Source organism: Salvelinus alpinus, chromosome 5 (assembly GCF_045679555.1).
Source record: "Salvelinus alpinus chromosome 5, SLU_Salpinus.1, whole genome shotgun sequence".
Lineage (NCBI taxonomy): Eukaryota > Metazoa > Chordata > Actinopteri > Salmoniformes > Salmonidae > Salvelinus > Salvelinus alpinus.
The window spans coordinates 57387753-57402627 of NC_092090.1; the positions used below are offsets into that span (position 1 = coordinate 57387753).

General features: G+C 39.7%; 1 protein-coding gene across 31 annotated transcripts in view; it reads left to right on the forward strand.

Annotated features, from left to right (window-relative positions):
- The window catches only part of camk2b1 (calcium/calmodulin-dependent protein kinase (CaM kinase) II beta 1), a 94090-nt gene that overhangs the window by 10691 nt on the left and 68524 nt on the right, over nt 1-14875 (forward strand). For all 31 annotated transcript variants that reach the window (XM_071402427.1, XM_071402432.1, XM_071402419.1 and 28 more), the window contains exon 2: nt 2591-2685. In XM_071402427.1, coding sequence (XP_071258528.1) covers nt 2591-2685 — 95 coding nt within the window. The remainder of the gene's footprint in view (nt 1-2590; nt 2686-14875) is intronic.

The following is a 14875-nucleotide window of genomic DNA, read 5'->3' on the forward strand; positions in this document are numbered from 1 at the left end:
GCTGCCAGGTATGGCACTACAGAGGGTAGTGCGTACGGCCCAGTACATCACTGGGGTCAAGCTTCCTGCCATCCAGGACCTCTATACGGTGTCAGAGGAAGGCCCTAAAAATTGTCAAAGACTCCAGCCACCCTAGTCATAAACTGTTCTCTCTGCTACCGTACGGCAAGTGGTACCGGAGCGCCAAGTCTAGGTCCAAGAGGCTTCTAAACAGCTTCTACCCCCAAGCCCAAGAACATCTAATCAAATGGCTACCCAGACTATTTGCATTGCCCCCCTCTACCCCTCTTTTACACTGCTGCTATTCTCTGTTGTTATCATCTGTGCATAGTCACTTTAATAATTCTACCTACATGTACATATTACTTCAACTAACCGGTGCCCCCGCACATTGACTCAGTACCGGTACCCCCCTGTATATAGTCTCGCTATTGTTATTTTACTGATGCTCTTTAAATACTTGTTACTTTTATTTCTTATTCTTATCCGTATTTTTTTCAACTGCATTGTTGGTTAGGGGCTCGTAAGTAAGCATTTCACCGTAAGCTCTACACCTGTTGTGTTCGGCGCATGTGACTTTTGATTTAGTTCAAACTGATAAAGCAAGTATTTGTAACTAAACTGTGATTCTTTTTGAATGTGGATTTTCGTACTTCAGTAATATTGACATAAAAAGAAAGTGTTTGCAGAACAGATTTTGCAGCGGGCATACTTGGTTTAAAAAACAACAACAAACAAAACAACACATGCTTTTGTGTTTTTACCTTTGCACGTGTCACACTCACACTGATCTTACGGTGTTTGCTGACTTTGTGGTGGGAACCTCAGGGGAACCTATTATCCAGACTCTTATAGTATATTCTATTACCACCAGTAGCACGCCAGCCAAGGACAGAAGGCAGACACACTGCTGTGCTGGCAGAAAATGTTATTAGAAAAGACCCCTTGTATAACATTCAGAGAAATTATGGCTCCTTCATTGCAATGTTAATGTTATACACTGTCATGACGTGCCCTGGGGGGAGGATCATAGCCCCCCCTCCTCTCTCTCTCTCTCTCTCTCTCTACAGTTTTATGACTTTATAACAGGTCATAAATACCTGGTAGAAACTGCCATGCAGTATTGAGAGAGTCTACCAGAACAAAGAGAGACTTGGCAAAACTCCTAAATCCCCAAAATGTGAGAATTAAACAATATTTCCACTTCTGAGAATGTGTGAATGGTACGTGGACAGTTGAGGGACAGTTATGATGAGTGTGTTTCATTTGGTGATCTCATGAAGGACAGGGAACACACATAACGGTATCTCTTAAAATGTCCCAGCTGTCAGGTATACATCTAAATATTGTGAAATGTATGTGATTAAACATGAAACTATTTGTGAAAAGATGTAATGTGATTTTAACCTTCTAAATGAGAGTATGGATTTTCAAATAAAGATGAACTAGTCAGTGGCCATACCCCCATGAGCCCAGACATCACATTAGCCGTCATAGATCCACCCCTTCTTCGACAGAGGATAAAACCCACTCCTGAAGAAATTCGGACCAGACTAGAAAACATGCAGCTGACGCGACATGTTGAAATAGTTGGCACTACAACTCTACCAAAGGACAAGACCATACCACGCTTTGGCTACATGGCTGGAAATGGTTAAACTCTGAGACTATCGATCACTACAGAATAAGAGCAAATCTTAGATGTATAATTACTAGTCTGCAGCTAGACATTACGTAAGTCTAGAACGAGAATACAGACAACTGACGAAGCATCTATACTATGAGAACATTTCTGAATGGTGCTCTGAAGTATCCATTCTAACCACCTACAACCACGAAAGACATTGTGACTTCTGGGAAAGTTAACCAGAGACTCTGATGAACCCAACAGGACAATCGAGGATTTCAACAGAGAAGACAACAACGACAGACGGGCGTAAATATATATACATTGCAATTATTCTCGAATGAGCGGCCGTTCATGTACAAAGGATTAGCATTTCAATAAATATAATTATAAACTGTGTGTAGTGAATCCATTTTGTCTTTCCCGCTCTTTCTCAGTCCCCACCCATTTCCTTTGACTACCAAGCCGTCATATCGGCTTAGCCCACTACGGGCTTTTCTATCATTGTTAGTAACAAATATCTACTGTTTGTTTGTGATGCATTTCTGTGATTATTTAGTTAGTTAGTAAATAAATAATTAAGCCAATTTGTATATTGCTGATTCATTATGGAAACTAGGATTCGTGCAGATAACCAAACATTTTACTACATTTGAATGAGACTAATGAGGTAAAGATTAATAATAATTCATAGAAGACTGTACTCAATAAGATATGAAAATATCTGAAGAGTCGATTCGGGAAATAGAGACTATAAAAAAATTATGTGGTGCCCCGACTTCCTAGTTAATTAAAGTTTACATGATTAGCTTAATCACGTAATAATAATTACACCTCGAGAATTGATTTGATAAAATAAGTTTAATGATAGTCCAGTTAATGACATTTAATGATAGTCCAGACACGACAACACTATGTAATATGTCTGACCGGATGTTCTGTTCCTTTTCTCTTTGTCTACAGGGGAGCCTTTTCAGTGGTGCGCAGATGTGTCAAGCTGTGTACTGGACAGGAATATGCCGCCAAAATAATCAACACCAAAAAGCTATCTGCAAGAGGTAAGCATTTTTAAGCTCTGTGCTGTCTTTTTTTAATGTTTACATTTAGGTTGCACTGCTGTATCCTACTATCCATGAACCATCTGAATAGGCCATGATCCAGTGTTGCTCAACCTTGGGGAACCCCTATTATTAAAACTATTTACAAACACCTTATATTCATCAGCATTAAAAAGACGTATCCTACAGTACAGTATACTGTATATTGTCATGAAAAAGCATTGGCCTGTATTTCCCACTCGTATTTCCCACTCGTCGTAATGTTAATCAGTATCACACGTGTTGGGGAACTGTTTTAGAAAAAGCCAAGGCCAAATGCCATGGCCATGAGATCCACACTCCATGAGATCCACTCAGGGCCTCTAGGTCCACAATGACTGCAGGGTGTGTTTCACGCCTCCAGCTGCACAGTGTAAATCTCCTGCTGCCCTCTCTGCCTCGTAACTGGAGCCCTAAGGCGGCTCTGCCCTGCCAGGGGTCAGCAGACCTGGGTTCAAATACTATTTGAAATCTTTCAAATACTTTTAGCATTTGCATGAGCCTGCCTGTGGTGCCAGATGGACGGAGTTTGCAGTGTTCTTTTACAGCTATTTGATTGGGTCCATTGCACCAGGCAAACTCAATCAAGCACAGCTAAAGTATATGAAATGATTTCAAATAGTATTTCAGCCCAGGTCTGACAGACAGACAGTTGAGGGCTAGTTGTTATTGTGGTGAACAAACATTTCAACAGGTATTAGTGGGGGGATCCTCCTGGAACTTGAAGAGGCCGGTGTTGGCTCTCTCTCTCTCTCTCTCTTTGTCTGGTGGCAACTGTCAGACCAGTTTTAGAATGACACAACAGGGACTCGAATCTGGGTCGTTGGGGTCAATTCCACTTTTGACTTTGGGAATTAAAATGGCTGACCCCCACTCAACTTGACACATTTTTTTTGTCCATTTTAAATGGTTGTGTTACCTCAGGATGATCAGATGTCATAGATCTATTTTGATACAAATGATTAAGTTTGATTTGGAATCTTTTTGGTATTAATTTCCAGGTTGTTGTCTATACAGTAGCTGAATTGACGATACAAGGACTAGTTTGTCTCCAGTCTTTTTAGGCAACAGTTTGTTTTGAATGCTCTGGCTGTCTGTCCTTCCTCGTAGTGGGCCTGGGGATCTAGGAACACATTAGTGAATGTAATGACATTACTGCCATGACCAGATTATCCTGCCTGCATTACCATAAGGCCCCGGCTAACACTAGTCACGCAGATTGACTTGATGAAACTGTTACACACCAGAAGTTTTAATCAGGGCAGAGAAAAAGGAGGAGAGAGAGAGAGTCGAAACAGCAGGTCCAGGCTATGTTTCAACTTGTCAACTTCTCAAAGGAGTAGGCTGTCCTTGTAAATAAGAATTTGTTCTTAACTGATTCCATATCTGTTATTTCATAGTTTTGATGTCTTCACTATTATTCTACAATGTAGAAAATAGTAAAAATATAGAAAAATCCTGGAATGAGTAGGCGTGTCCAAACTTTTGACTGGTACTTGCTGGAATGAAAAATATGGCGCTGTACAACGTGACGGTTGGCTGTACAATACTGGGCTATTTAGCTAAAGATTCCCCGCAGGGCACGAGGAAGGAGTAGGATGTCCTTGCAATAAGAATTTGTTCTTAACTGACTTGCCTTGTTAAATAAAGGTTGCACTAAGAGCATACCATTCCTGCACTCTCATTTTCTAATACTTGTCTAACCAATATCCAAACGGAGATTAAGTGAAAATAAAAATCTCATTGATTTATCAAAACCAGTCCCCATGCTTGCCTCAGAGGAGCGCGAAACAGTGGTAAAATAGTTGTAGGCTTTTGCTTCTAACTTAAATATGCTCTTTAAATAAATAAGACCTACACAATTTTTAACAGTACATTATTAGTGAGACTCATACTGTAGGCCTACCATAGGCGAAATATTGGATTTTTTTTTCAATGACGTGACTCTCCGCCAATAATTACATTTAGAGGGTTGAAGGACTCTAAATTAATATCTAAGGGGCATTTTCCATTAGATATTATCACATACTGTCACAGATCCTAAGGGCTTTTATATAATTCAAAATTAATTAATAATAATAATCGCTTTGTTTAAAAAGTAACAATATTTTGGAGATTTCGTTTTCATTTAACTTAGAGTGAGCGAGAAAAAGGCAATTGTTGAACATGGGGTGAGACATTCTCACTAATTTGTCAATAAAGCCAGTTTGTTATTTAGAATTATTTATTTCTGGAGAAACCTAACTTGATTATTTAGCAGACATAACTTGCTTATATTCATGAAGATGATGAGCGATCGGCAAAGGCAATCTGTATGTCGTCTGACAAACAAAGAACTTTGCATCCTGCAGGCCCAGGCATGGTCAAAGCTGGCAAGACATTCAATAACGTCATCTTCACAGACGAATCAACCGTGGCCCTTGAGCAATTTGCTCAAAATTGCTACAGAAAAAAAGGAAGAAGTAAAGATGTTGATGAATAAATGCTGTTTTGAGTTAGAAATGTAACACTTTAGAGTACTTAAGCATCGAATACATTGCAAGTTGAGGGACTTTCACAACAGTAGCCGGGCTATAAAAAGTATATTGTCCTGATAATAGGAAACATTTGCATGATGGGCTACATTCTTTATTGTAACCACAATGTCACACATAATTTGTATTTACCTTTTATATTACTTTTAGAGTTTGGGAATTACAAATGTGCGCTTTCTTTTTAGTTCCATTGTTTTAGTTCAAACATGCAGACAATTTTTCTTTAAATGATTGTTTTATGTGGGATGCTACATTTTTGACCAGTTGCAATTGTAAGTAGGCCTAATAAAAAAAATCCTACCTCTATTAGGCTGTTAAGCCTCATAGCCTACCTCAGCCAGTTAAGTTATTTTATATAAGTCTAGGCTCCGAAGAAATATTAAGCCCTCTTGTTGTTTGTAAAGTCAAGTTAAAATGAAGATTAATTGTTGAAATTAATTGCTCGACCGGTGTAGGTTTTCTCCATCTGTTGGTGTGCAACACTTGCATTACAAGTAAGCTATATTTTCAGCATCAGCCACTGTTTACCTCCTATTGATTGCGCTGCTGTTGCCGCCAGTTGTTTTTAAAATTGAACCTTTATTTAACTAGGCAAGTCAGGTAAGAACAAATTCTTATGTACAATGAATGCCTACCCCGGCCAAACCCGGATGATGCTGGGCCAATTGTGCGCCGCCCTATGGCACTCCCAATCACGGACGAATTCGAACCAGGGACTGTAGTGCCTTAGACCGCTGCGCCACTAAGGAGCCATGACCTATAAATATATGTTATTATTATTTTATTTATTTCAGAACATTAACCGTGTGTAGGTAGATGTGGAAAGATAGATACAAATTATTTGTTGCAAGTTGAGGAGGGGGTTCACACCTACATTTGAAGTCGGAAGTTTACATACACCTTTAACAGAATGTGACTGGCAGAATGGGTGTTGTATGTGGAGGATGTTATTTACTGTATTCATATGTTATATACTGTACTCTACAGTGTCATATATAACGTCATATATATTGTCTTGGAGTGAGACAGCGATGTACAGTTGAAGTCGGAAGTTTACATACACCTTAGCCAAAGACATTTAAACTCAGTTTTTCACAATTCCTGACATTTAATCATAGTAACAATTCCCTGTCTTAGGTCAGTTAGGATCACCACTTTATTTTAAGAATGTGAAATGTCAGAATAATAGTAGAGAGAATGATTTATTTCAGCTTTTATTTCTTTCATCACATTCCCAGTGGGTCAGAAGTTTACATACACTCAATTAGTATTTGGTAGCATTGCCTTTAAATTGTTTAACTTGGGTTAAATGTTTCCGGTAGTCGTCCACAAGCTTCCCACAATAAGTTGGGTGAATTTTGGCTCATTCCTCCTGACAGAGCTGGTGTAACTGAGTCAGGTTTGTAGGCCTCCTTGCTAGCACACACTTTTTCAGTTCTGCCCACAAGTTTTCTCTGGGATTGAGGTCAGGGCTTTGTGATGGCCACTCCAATACCTTGACTTTATTGTCAACTTTGGAAGTATGCATGGGGTCATTGTCCATTTGGAAGACGCATTTGAGACCAAGCTTTAACTTCCTGACTGATGTCTTGAGATGTTGCTTCAATATATCCACATCATTTTCCTCCCTCATGATGCCATCTATTTTGTGAAGTGCACCAGTCCCTCCTGCAGCAAAGCACCCCCACAACATGATGCTGCCACCCCCGTGCTTCACGGTTGGGATGGTGTCCTTCGGCTTGCAAGCCACCCCTTTTTCCTCCAAACATAACAATGGTCATTATGGCCAAACAGTACTATTTTTGTTTCATCAGACCAGAGGAAATTTCTCCATAGTCTGGCTTTTTTATGGCGGTTTTGGAGCAGCGGCTTCTTCCTTGCTGAGCGGTCTTTCAGGTTATGTTGATATAGGACTCGTTTTACTGTGGATATAGATACTTTTGTACCTGTTTCCTCCAGCATCTTCACAAAGTCCTTTGCTGCTGTTCTGGGCTTGATTTGCACTTCTTGCACCAAAGTACGTTCATCTCAAGGTGATAGAACGCGTCTCCTTCCTGAGTGGTATGACGGCTGCGTGGTCCCATGGTGTTTATACTTGCGTACTATTGTTTGTACAGATGAACGTGGTACCTTCAGGCATTTGTAAATTGCTCCCAGGGATGAACCAGACTTGTCGAGGTCTACAAATTTTTTTTCAGGTCTTGGCATCCACAGGTACACCTCCAATTGACTCAAATGATGTCAATTAGCCTATCAGAAGCTTCTAAAGTCGTGACATCATTTTCTGGAATTTTCCAAGCTGTTTAATGGCACAGTCAACTTAGTGTATGTAAACTTCTGACCCACTGGAATTGTGATACAGTGAATTATAAGTGAAATAATCTGTCTGTAAACAATTGTTGGAAAAATTACTTGTGTCATGCACACAGTAGATTTCTAAACCGACTTGCCAACACTATAGCTTTTTTACAAGACTTTTGTGGAATGGTTGAAAAACGATTTTTAATGACTCCAACCTAAGTGTATGTAAACTTCCGACATCAACTGTAGCTCAAGTTGGGGAGGGGGGTTCACACCTAGCTTGGCTATTAGACAATTCTTTAGTAAAGGTTGAATAGTCTATTGTTCAGCGAATAGCCTATCCTGCTACGCTTGTGAAAAACGAATAATAACACTTTTTCCCTTTCCACATGTTAAAGACTCCAATTGACAAAGTGTTTTTAGCCACAATCGGCCCCAACCCCAATTAATACATTTGGGCACAATCGATAGCGTGATGGACATAGGGCTAGAATGTTGAGGGTTCAAAATCTGCTTCCTGCTTGTTTCATTACATTATTATGCCGATCTCAGAGCAAATATCCTGGATTGTTACTCCCATCTCGTTCTTCGCTCTTTTCCACACGTCATTCAGCACGCTTGTGGGCATGCTGGCAGGATGTACTGTTTTTATTCTGTATATATGAATTACAAATCAGCCTTTACTTAAATCATGATTCTCGTCTATTGCATAGTTACAATGTGTAATCATTGATGTCCCAGGAGCAAGAGTGGTAAACACTGTTGAAGTGTATAATTGTAATACATACATGCAGACACAGCATCATTCAAATAATGGAGTTTGATACACCTGGTATTGGATATGACTGGGAAAAAACTTACTAAATAGTGATTTTCGTAAATGAACTTTATGACAAAAAATATACACAATCGTTTGTCTCTACATGAACTAACATTTTCCTCTCAGTTGTAAATGTTTTGCGTGACTCGTTATGACGTTATAACTACTTACATTTGCTTCCCCCATAGTGTTTTGTCAGCCATCTTTGCTGAAGAAAGTCACCATGGACGGGTGGCTGGAGTCAAATTCGTCATTGGAACCACTCTATATGATTGGTCATATAAAAACATTGGGACCCAAATGCATAATGAGTGCTCTACCTCCCCCTTGTGGTGGTCTGGAGCAATGAAGCCGTGACGCTGAGTACCTCTAAGTCCCGCGGTGTAAGCCTGCAACTTTTAGAGGAGGAACCACTGGATTACTTTTGATTACTAGAAAGTGTAACTCAATTATTTAGATCAATAGTAAGCTCACCCGTGATGTGATGAATTACAAATAGTAATTACTATTAGCTAATTCATATTGTGGTTTCTGACAGCCGAGAGTTATCTAAATACATCAATCTTTCCTAAGTTAGCACTAGGACTAATGTAGCCTACATTTTCCAGTTTGGTTGATTGTGTGTGCTGTCGCTACGTCTGTGAATGAATGAACATTGCATCCAAAAATAAACTGGTCGCATTCAGGACATAACTTTGTAAGGACTGTGTTTGTGCAAAATGTTCCTGTGAAAAAACAGTGTGGCTAGCTCAAATGCTGACTGTTGAAACTGAAACTGAACGTTCTAAATAAGCGTTCTAATCATACGGGTTTGAGTGTATGCTGCAAGGACCACTGTAGAATGATCACACCCGTTTGTTGGTACATGTGGAAAGGTAAATTATAATCAACATAATCATTCACATTTCCTGTTTCTGCAGGGTTATTTTCCTGCTGTAGAAAACTGGCTCAAATTAAGATTCTACATCTGTATATACAGTGCATTTGGAAAGTATTGACTTTTTCCACATTTTGTTACGTTACAACCTTATTCTAAAATTGATTAAATAAATAAACATCTTCATCAATATACACACAACATCCCATAATGTCAAAGCCAAACAGTTTTGTAATGTTTTTTGCAAATTGAGCTCCAAATTGAGCTCAGGTGTATCCTGTTTCCATTTATTGTCCTTGAGATGTTTATACCACTTGATTGGAGTCCACCTGTGGTACATTCAATTGATTGGACATGATTTGGAAAGGTGCATACCTGTCTATATAAGGTCCCACAGTTGACAATGATTGTCAGCGCACAAACCAAGCCATGAGGTCGAAGGAATTGCCCGTAGGGCTCCGAGACAAGATTCTGTCGAGACACAGAGTACCAAAAAATTTCTGCGGCATTGAAGGTCCCTAAGAATACAGTGGCCTCCATCATTCTTAAATGGAAGAAGTTCGGAACCACCAAGACTTCCTAGAGCTGGCTGCCCTGCCAAACTGAGCAATCAGGGGAGAAGAGCCTTGGTCAATCAGACAGAGCTCCAGAGTTCCTCTGTGGAGATGGTTTTCCTTCTGGAAGGTTCTCCCATCTCTGCAGCACTCCACCAATCAGGCCATTCTGGTAGAGTGGCCAGACGGAAGCCACTCCTCAGTAAAAGGCACATGACAGCCCGTTTGGACTTTGACAAAAGGTACCTAAAGGACTCTCAGGCCAATGACAAGCAAGGTTCTCTGGTTAGATAAAACCAAGATTGAACTCTTTGGCCTGAATGCCAAGCATCATGTCTGGAGGAAACCAGGCACCGCTCATCACCTGGCCACGGTGGTGGCAGCATCATGCTGTGTTTTTTTTTCAGTGGCAGGGACTGGGAGACTTGTCAGGATTGAGGGAAAGATGAATGGAGCAAAGTACAGAGAGATCCTTGGTGAAAACCTACTCCAGAGCGCTCAGGACCTCAACAGGACAATGACCCTTAGCACACAGCCAAGACAACGTAGGATTGGCTTCGGGCCAGGTCTCTGAATGTTCTTGAGTGTCCCAGCCAGAGCCCGGACTTGAACCCTATTGAACATCTCTGGAGAGACCTGAAAATAGCTGTGCAGTGACGCTCCCCACCTAACCTGACAGAGGTTGAGAGGATCTACAGAGAAGAATGGGTGAAACTCCTCAAATACAGGTGTGCCAAGTATGTAGCGTCATACCCAAGAAGACTTGAGGCTGTAATTGCTGCCAACGGTGCTTTAACAAAGTACTGAGTAAAGGGTCTGAATACTTATGTAAAGGTGATATTTCTAACCCTGTTTTTGCTTTGTCATTATGATGTATTGTGTGTACATCTGGGGGGGGGGGGGATTATTTCATCAATTTTAGAATGAGGCTGTAATGTAACAAAATGTGGAAAAAGTGAAGGGGTCTGAATACTTGACAAATGCACTGTAGTATGAAAAGAAAGGAAACATTACGTCTAGTTGTGCTGTATTGTACTACTGCGTGTACAAAACCCTCAGAACAGCCTAAATTCCTCAGGGCATGGACTCTATGAGGTGTCGAAAGCGTTCCACAGGGATGCTGGCCCATATTGACTCCAGTGCTTCCCACAGTTGTGTCAAGTTGACTGGATGTCCTTTGGGTGGTGGACTATTCTTGAGCATGAAAAGCCCAGCAGCGTTGCAGTTCTTGACACATTCAAACTGGTGCGCCTGGCACCTTACCCCGTTCAAAGGCACTTAAATCTTTTGTCTTGCCCATTCACCCTCTGAATGGCACACATACACAATCCATGTCTCAATTGTCTCAAATAATAATTTTTTACCTATCTCCTCCCCTTACACTGATTTGAAGTGGATTTAACAGGTGACATCAGTAAGGGATCATAGCTTTTGCCTGGATTCACCTGGTCAGTCTATGTCATGGAAAGAGCAGGTGTTCTTAATGGTTTGTATACACAGTGTATATACTCTCTACCTATATGGCAGAAGATAGCTAGCTGTGTGTTATGTATCTACTGTACCTCAATGTCCTAGTATTTGAGTTGAGGGGGATGTAGGCTACAGGCTTAGATCAGTGGTCTCAAACAGCGGTACTAGGACCCCTGGGGGTATTTGGCCTATCCACAGGGGGTACTTGAGAAGACTCATGAGACCATAGGCTTACTGGTAAAATGCACACGAGGGGGTACTTCACGGGTACTGTTCTTGATGTTTCACTTCATGGACTTTAGTCAACATATTACCCATTCAAAGATACATTTCATTTTGGTGAAACAAATGGACATGAACATGATTTTGACTTGCCAAATCGTATTTATGTTTTTGTTCAAATCAAATGTTGCAAGATATGATGAAATAGGCAATAGAGCAGGAGGATTTCGAGGAAAAGAGAGTGAGATTGACAGATGAATGTGTGTGAGGGGGTGGGGGGGATAGAGATAGAGAAGGCACCCCAGGCACTTGAAAGCTGTGGGCCATGCGTCTGTGCTTCTTACATGCCTTTAGCACGGGACTCTCATCTGACACACACACACACCCACCCACCCGAGAGTCTTAATGCTAGCCTACTGGACTTGTATTGGATATAGTAGAAGATTCAGCCTGTCCCTTATTCCCTTATTCATGAGTAAGGTGGAAAATTTGGTTGCCTTCCAATCCAATACCATGATGAGTCACAGTCATAAACTCTTCTCATAGACACCATTAGGTTAGGACAAACTCAGTCATACATTACAAATGCCGTATCTTAATTTGAACCAGTTTCTCACAGCAGGAAAATAATTATGCAGCAACTGGAACTGTGAATTATTATGTGGATTATAATTCATATACAAAAGTTTACGGGAACAAAACGCTTTAATGTCCATATGAAACAGGAACAGGTATAAAGGGGTGACGCCAAAACACAGACGTAACACACGACCCACAGACCACTGTTTAAAAATGAACTGGACAGCGAAAAACCCACCAACAAATAATCCACACCCGAACGTAACATGAACACACAAAATAAGCCCGCACAAACACTAGCGGGCGAAACTAACCTAAATAGTACTCCTCCCAAAACCCCAACAAGAAACAGGTGAACCCAATTAGACATACATAAACGAAAAGGAAAAAGGGATCGGTGGCAGCTAGTAGACCGGCGACGACGACCGCCGAGCGCCACCCGAACGGGAAGGGGAGTCACCTTCGGTAGTATTCGTGACAACATTATGAAACATCAAAGATACCAGGCCTGCTCTTCATAGCAGATTTTGAAAAGGCGTTTGATAAAGTACGACTAGAATTTATATATAAATGCCTGGATTACTTTAATTTTGATGAATCTCTTATACAATGGGTTAAAGTTATGTATATCAACCCTAGATCTAAAATAGTGGTAATGGTAAATAATGGTTATTTCTCAGAAAGTATTGAGCTTTAAAGAGGAGTAAAACAAGGCTGTCTGTTGTCTCCATATCTATTTATGGCCATTGAAATACTAGCTATTAAAATTAGATCCAACAAGAGCATCAAGGGGTTAGAAATCCAGGAGATAAAAACAAAAGTGTCAATATATGCCAATGACTGTAGTTTTTTCTTAAATCCGCAATATGGATCCCTGCACAGTCTTGATCACTTTTCTAGCCTCTCTGGATTAAAACCAAATTATGACAATAAATCCAATATTATGTATTGGATCGTTAAAAAATTGTGTTTACACTACCTTGTAGTTTACCAATAAAATGGGCGGATGGTGAATTAGACGCACTTGGTAATGACATCTCAAAAAATATAAATGAACTTACCACAATTAATCGCAATAGAAAGTTAGCAAAAATAGATAAGATTCTGCAAGCATGGAGAGGTAAACACTTGTTTATTTATGGAAAAATCACATTGATGAACTCTTTAGTCCTATCACAGTTTACTTACTTAAGAATAACACTGCCTACTCCAGATAACTAGTTTTTTAAATAATATGAGGAAAAAATATTTCATTTTGTTTGGAATGCTAAGCCAGACAAAATTAAACGTGCCAATTTATATAATTAATATGAGTTTGGGGGGCTAACATGTTAAAATATTAAAGCTTTAAACCTCTTACTAAAAGCTTGACTCATACATAAGTTATACTTAAACCCAAAATGGTTCTCCAGTAGATTATTAAGAAAGGCTCATCCTTTGTTCAAAAATTGCCTTTTTGCCTTTATACAGATTACAACTTACAACAAAATCATTTCCGACTAATTGAAAATTATATTTTGTTTAAAGTATCGCCCTTTCTAAAACAAGCCATACAAAGCTGGTTACAATTTCAGTTTTATCCTACGGAAAAGATAGAACAAATGTTATAGTAAAACTCAAATATACTGATTAATAAAAAAACATTCTTTATGGACAAAAAAAAAGTATTATATTTGTTAGTGATATTATGAATAGAAACAGAGGAGTTTTATGTCACATATGCAGTTATCAAAAATATATAGGAATATCTGTTCAATCCAAACTTACAACCATCTGATTGCAGCACTACCACAAAAATGGAGGTGGCGAGTGGAAAAGGGAGAAGGTAGGGAACTTGTTTGCCTGTCATATATTAAAGATACAAATTGGTTGAAAGGAACTGGCATAAATATAAAAATATACCAGTTTCATTTGAGGACATCATATTGACCGCTGTGCCATACAGGTTGCAAAATAAATGGGAAGAGATTTTTGATGTACCAATTCCATGGCATTTGGTTTATGAACTGGTACAAAAAACTACACTTGATTCAACACTTGAGTTTTTCAATTTAAATTATTATATAAAATTGTTGCCGCCAACAGAATGCTATATATATATATATATGGGGCATACAACAATCTCAGATCTTAGATTTTGCTGCGAAGAGACCGAATCAATAGATCATTTATTCTGTCACTCAAACTTATTCCAATGTCTGTCTGCAAGCTGAAAATATTTGCACTGTAATTCTGTGGACCTAATTCAGATGTCATAACAAGATGCCTAGCGCTTCAGGCCTCCTCCTCAAACCTCTCTCGTTCTCTCCCCACCCGCAAAATGTCAGTCCCATCTTGCACCATAGGTTACTCTTGTCTGTCCATCACGCATGTAAAGAACTAGCTTTCCTGCTCTATCTGCGCTGATTGGTGAAGTAATGTAATGAGCTAAATGTAAAAAAAAAAAAATGATTTCACAGGTTAAAGAGGAACAGAAAGGAACAATATATACCGGTACTTTTTTGAGGGGTCGAACAAGTTCAGAATTGTATTTTTCTGGTCGGAAAAGTGGAATGGAATGAAACGAATAGTGTTTCTGTTCAGAACGAATCAATTGGAAAATAATTTCAGTTACAACCCTTGGTTTAAACTGTCCAGTCCAGCAGACGAACAGTTAATGTCAGCTGCCACATGTCAGGGGTAGTGGGGTGGGGCTGTTGGCACAGCCCGCAGCCAATCCGAGAGCTTGTTTATAATAGCAGGAGGTCAGCTATTGGGCCAATATATTCTCAATGGGAATATGAGACATATTGGG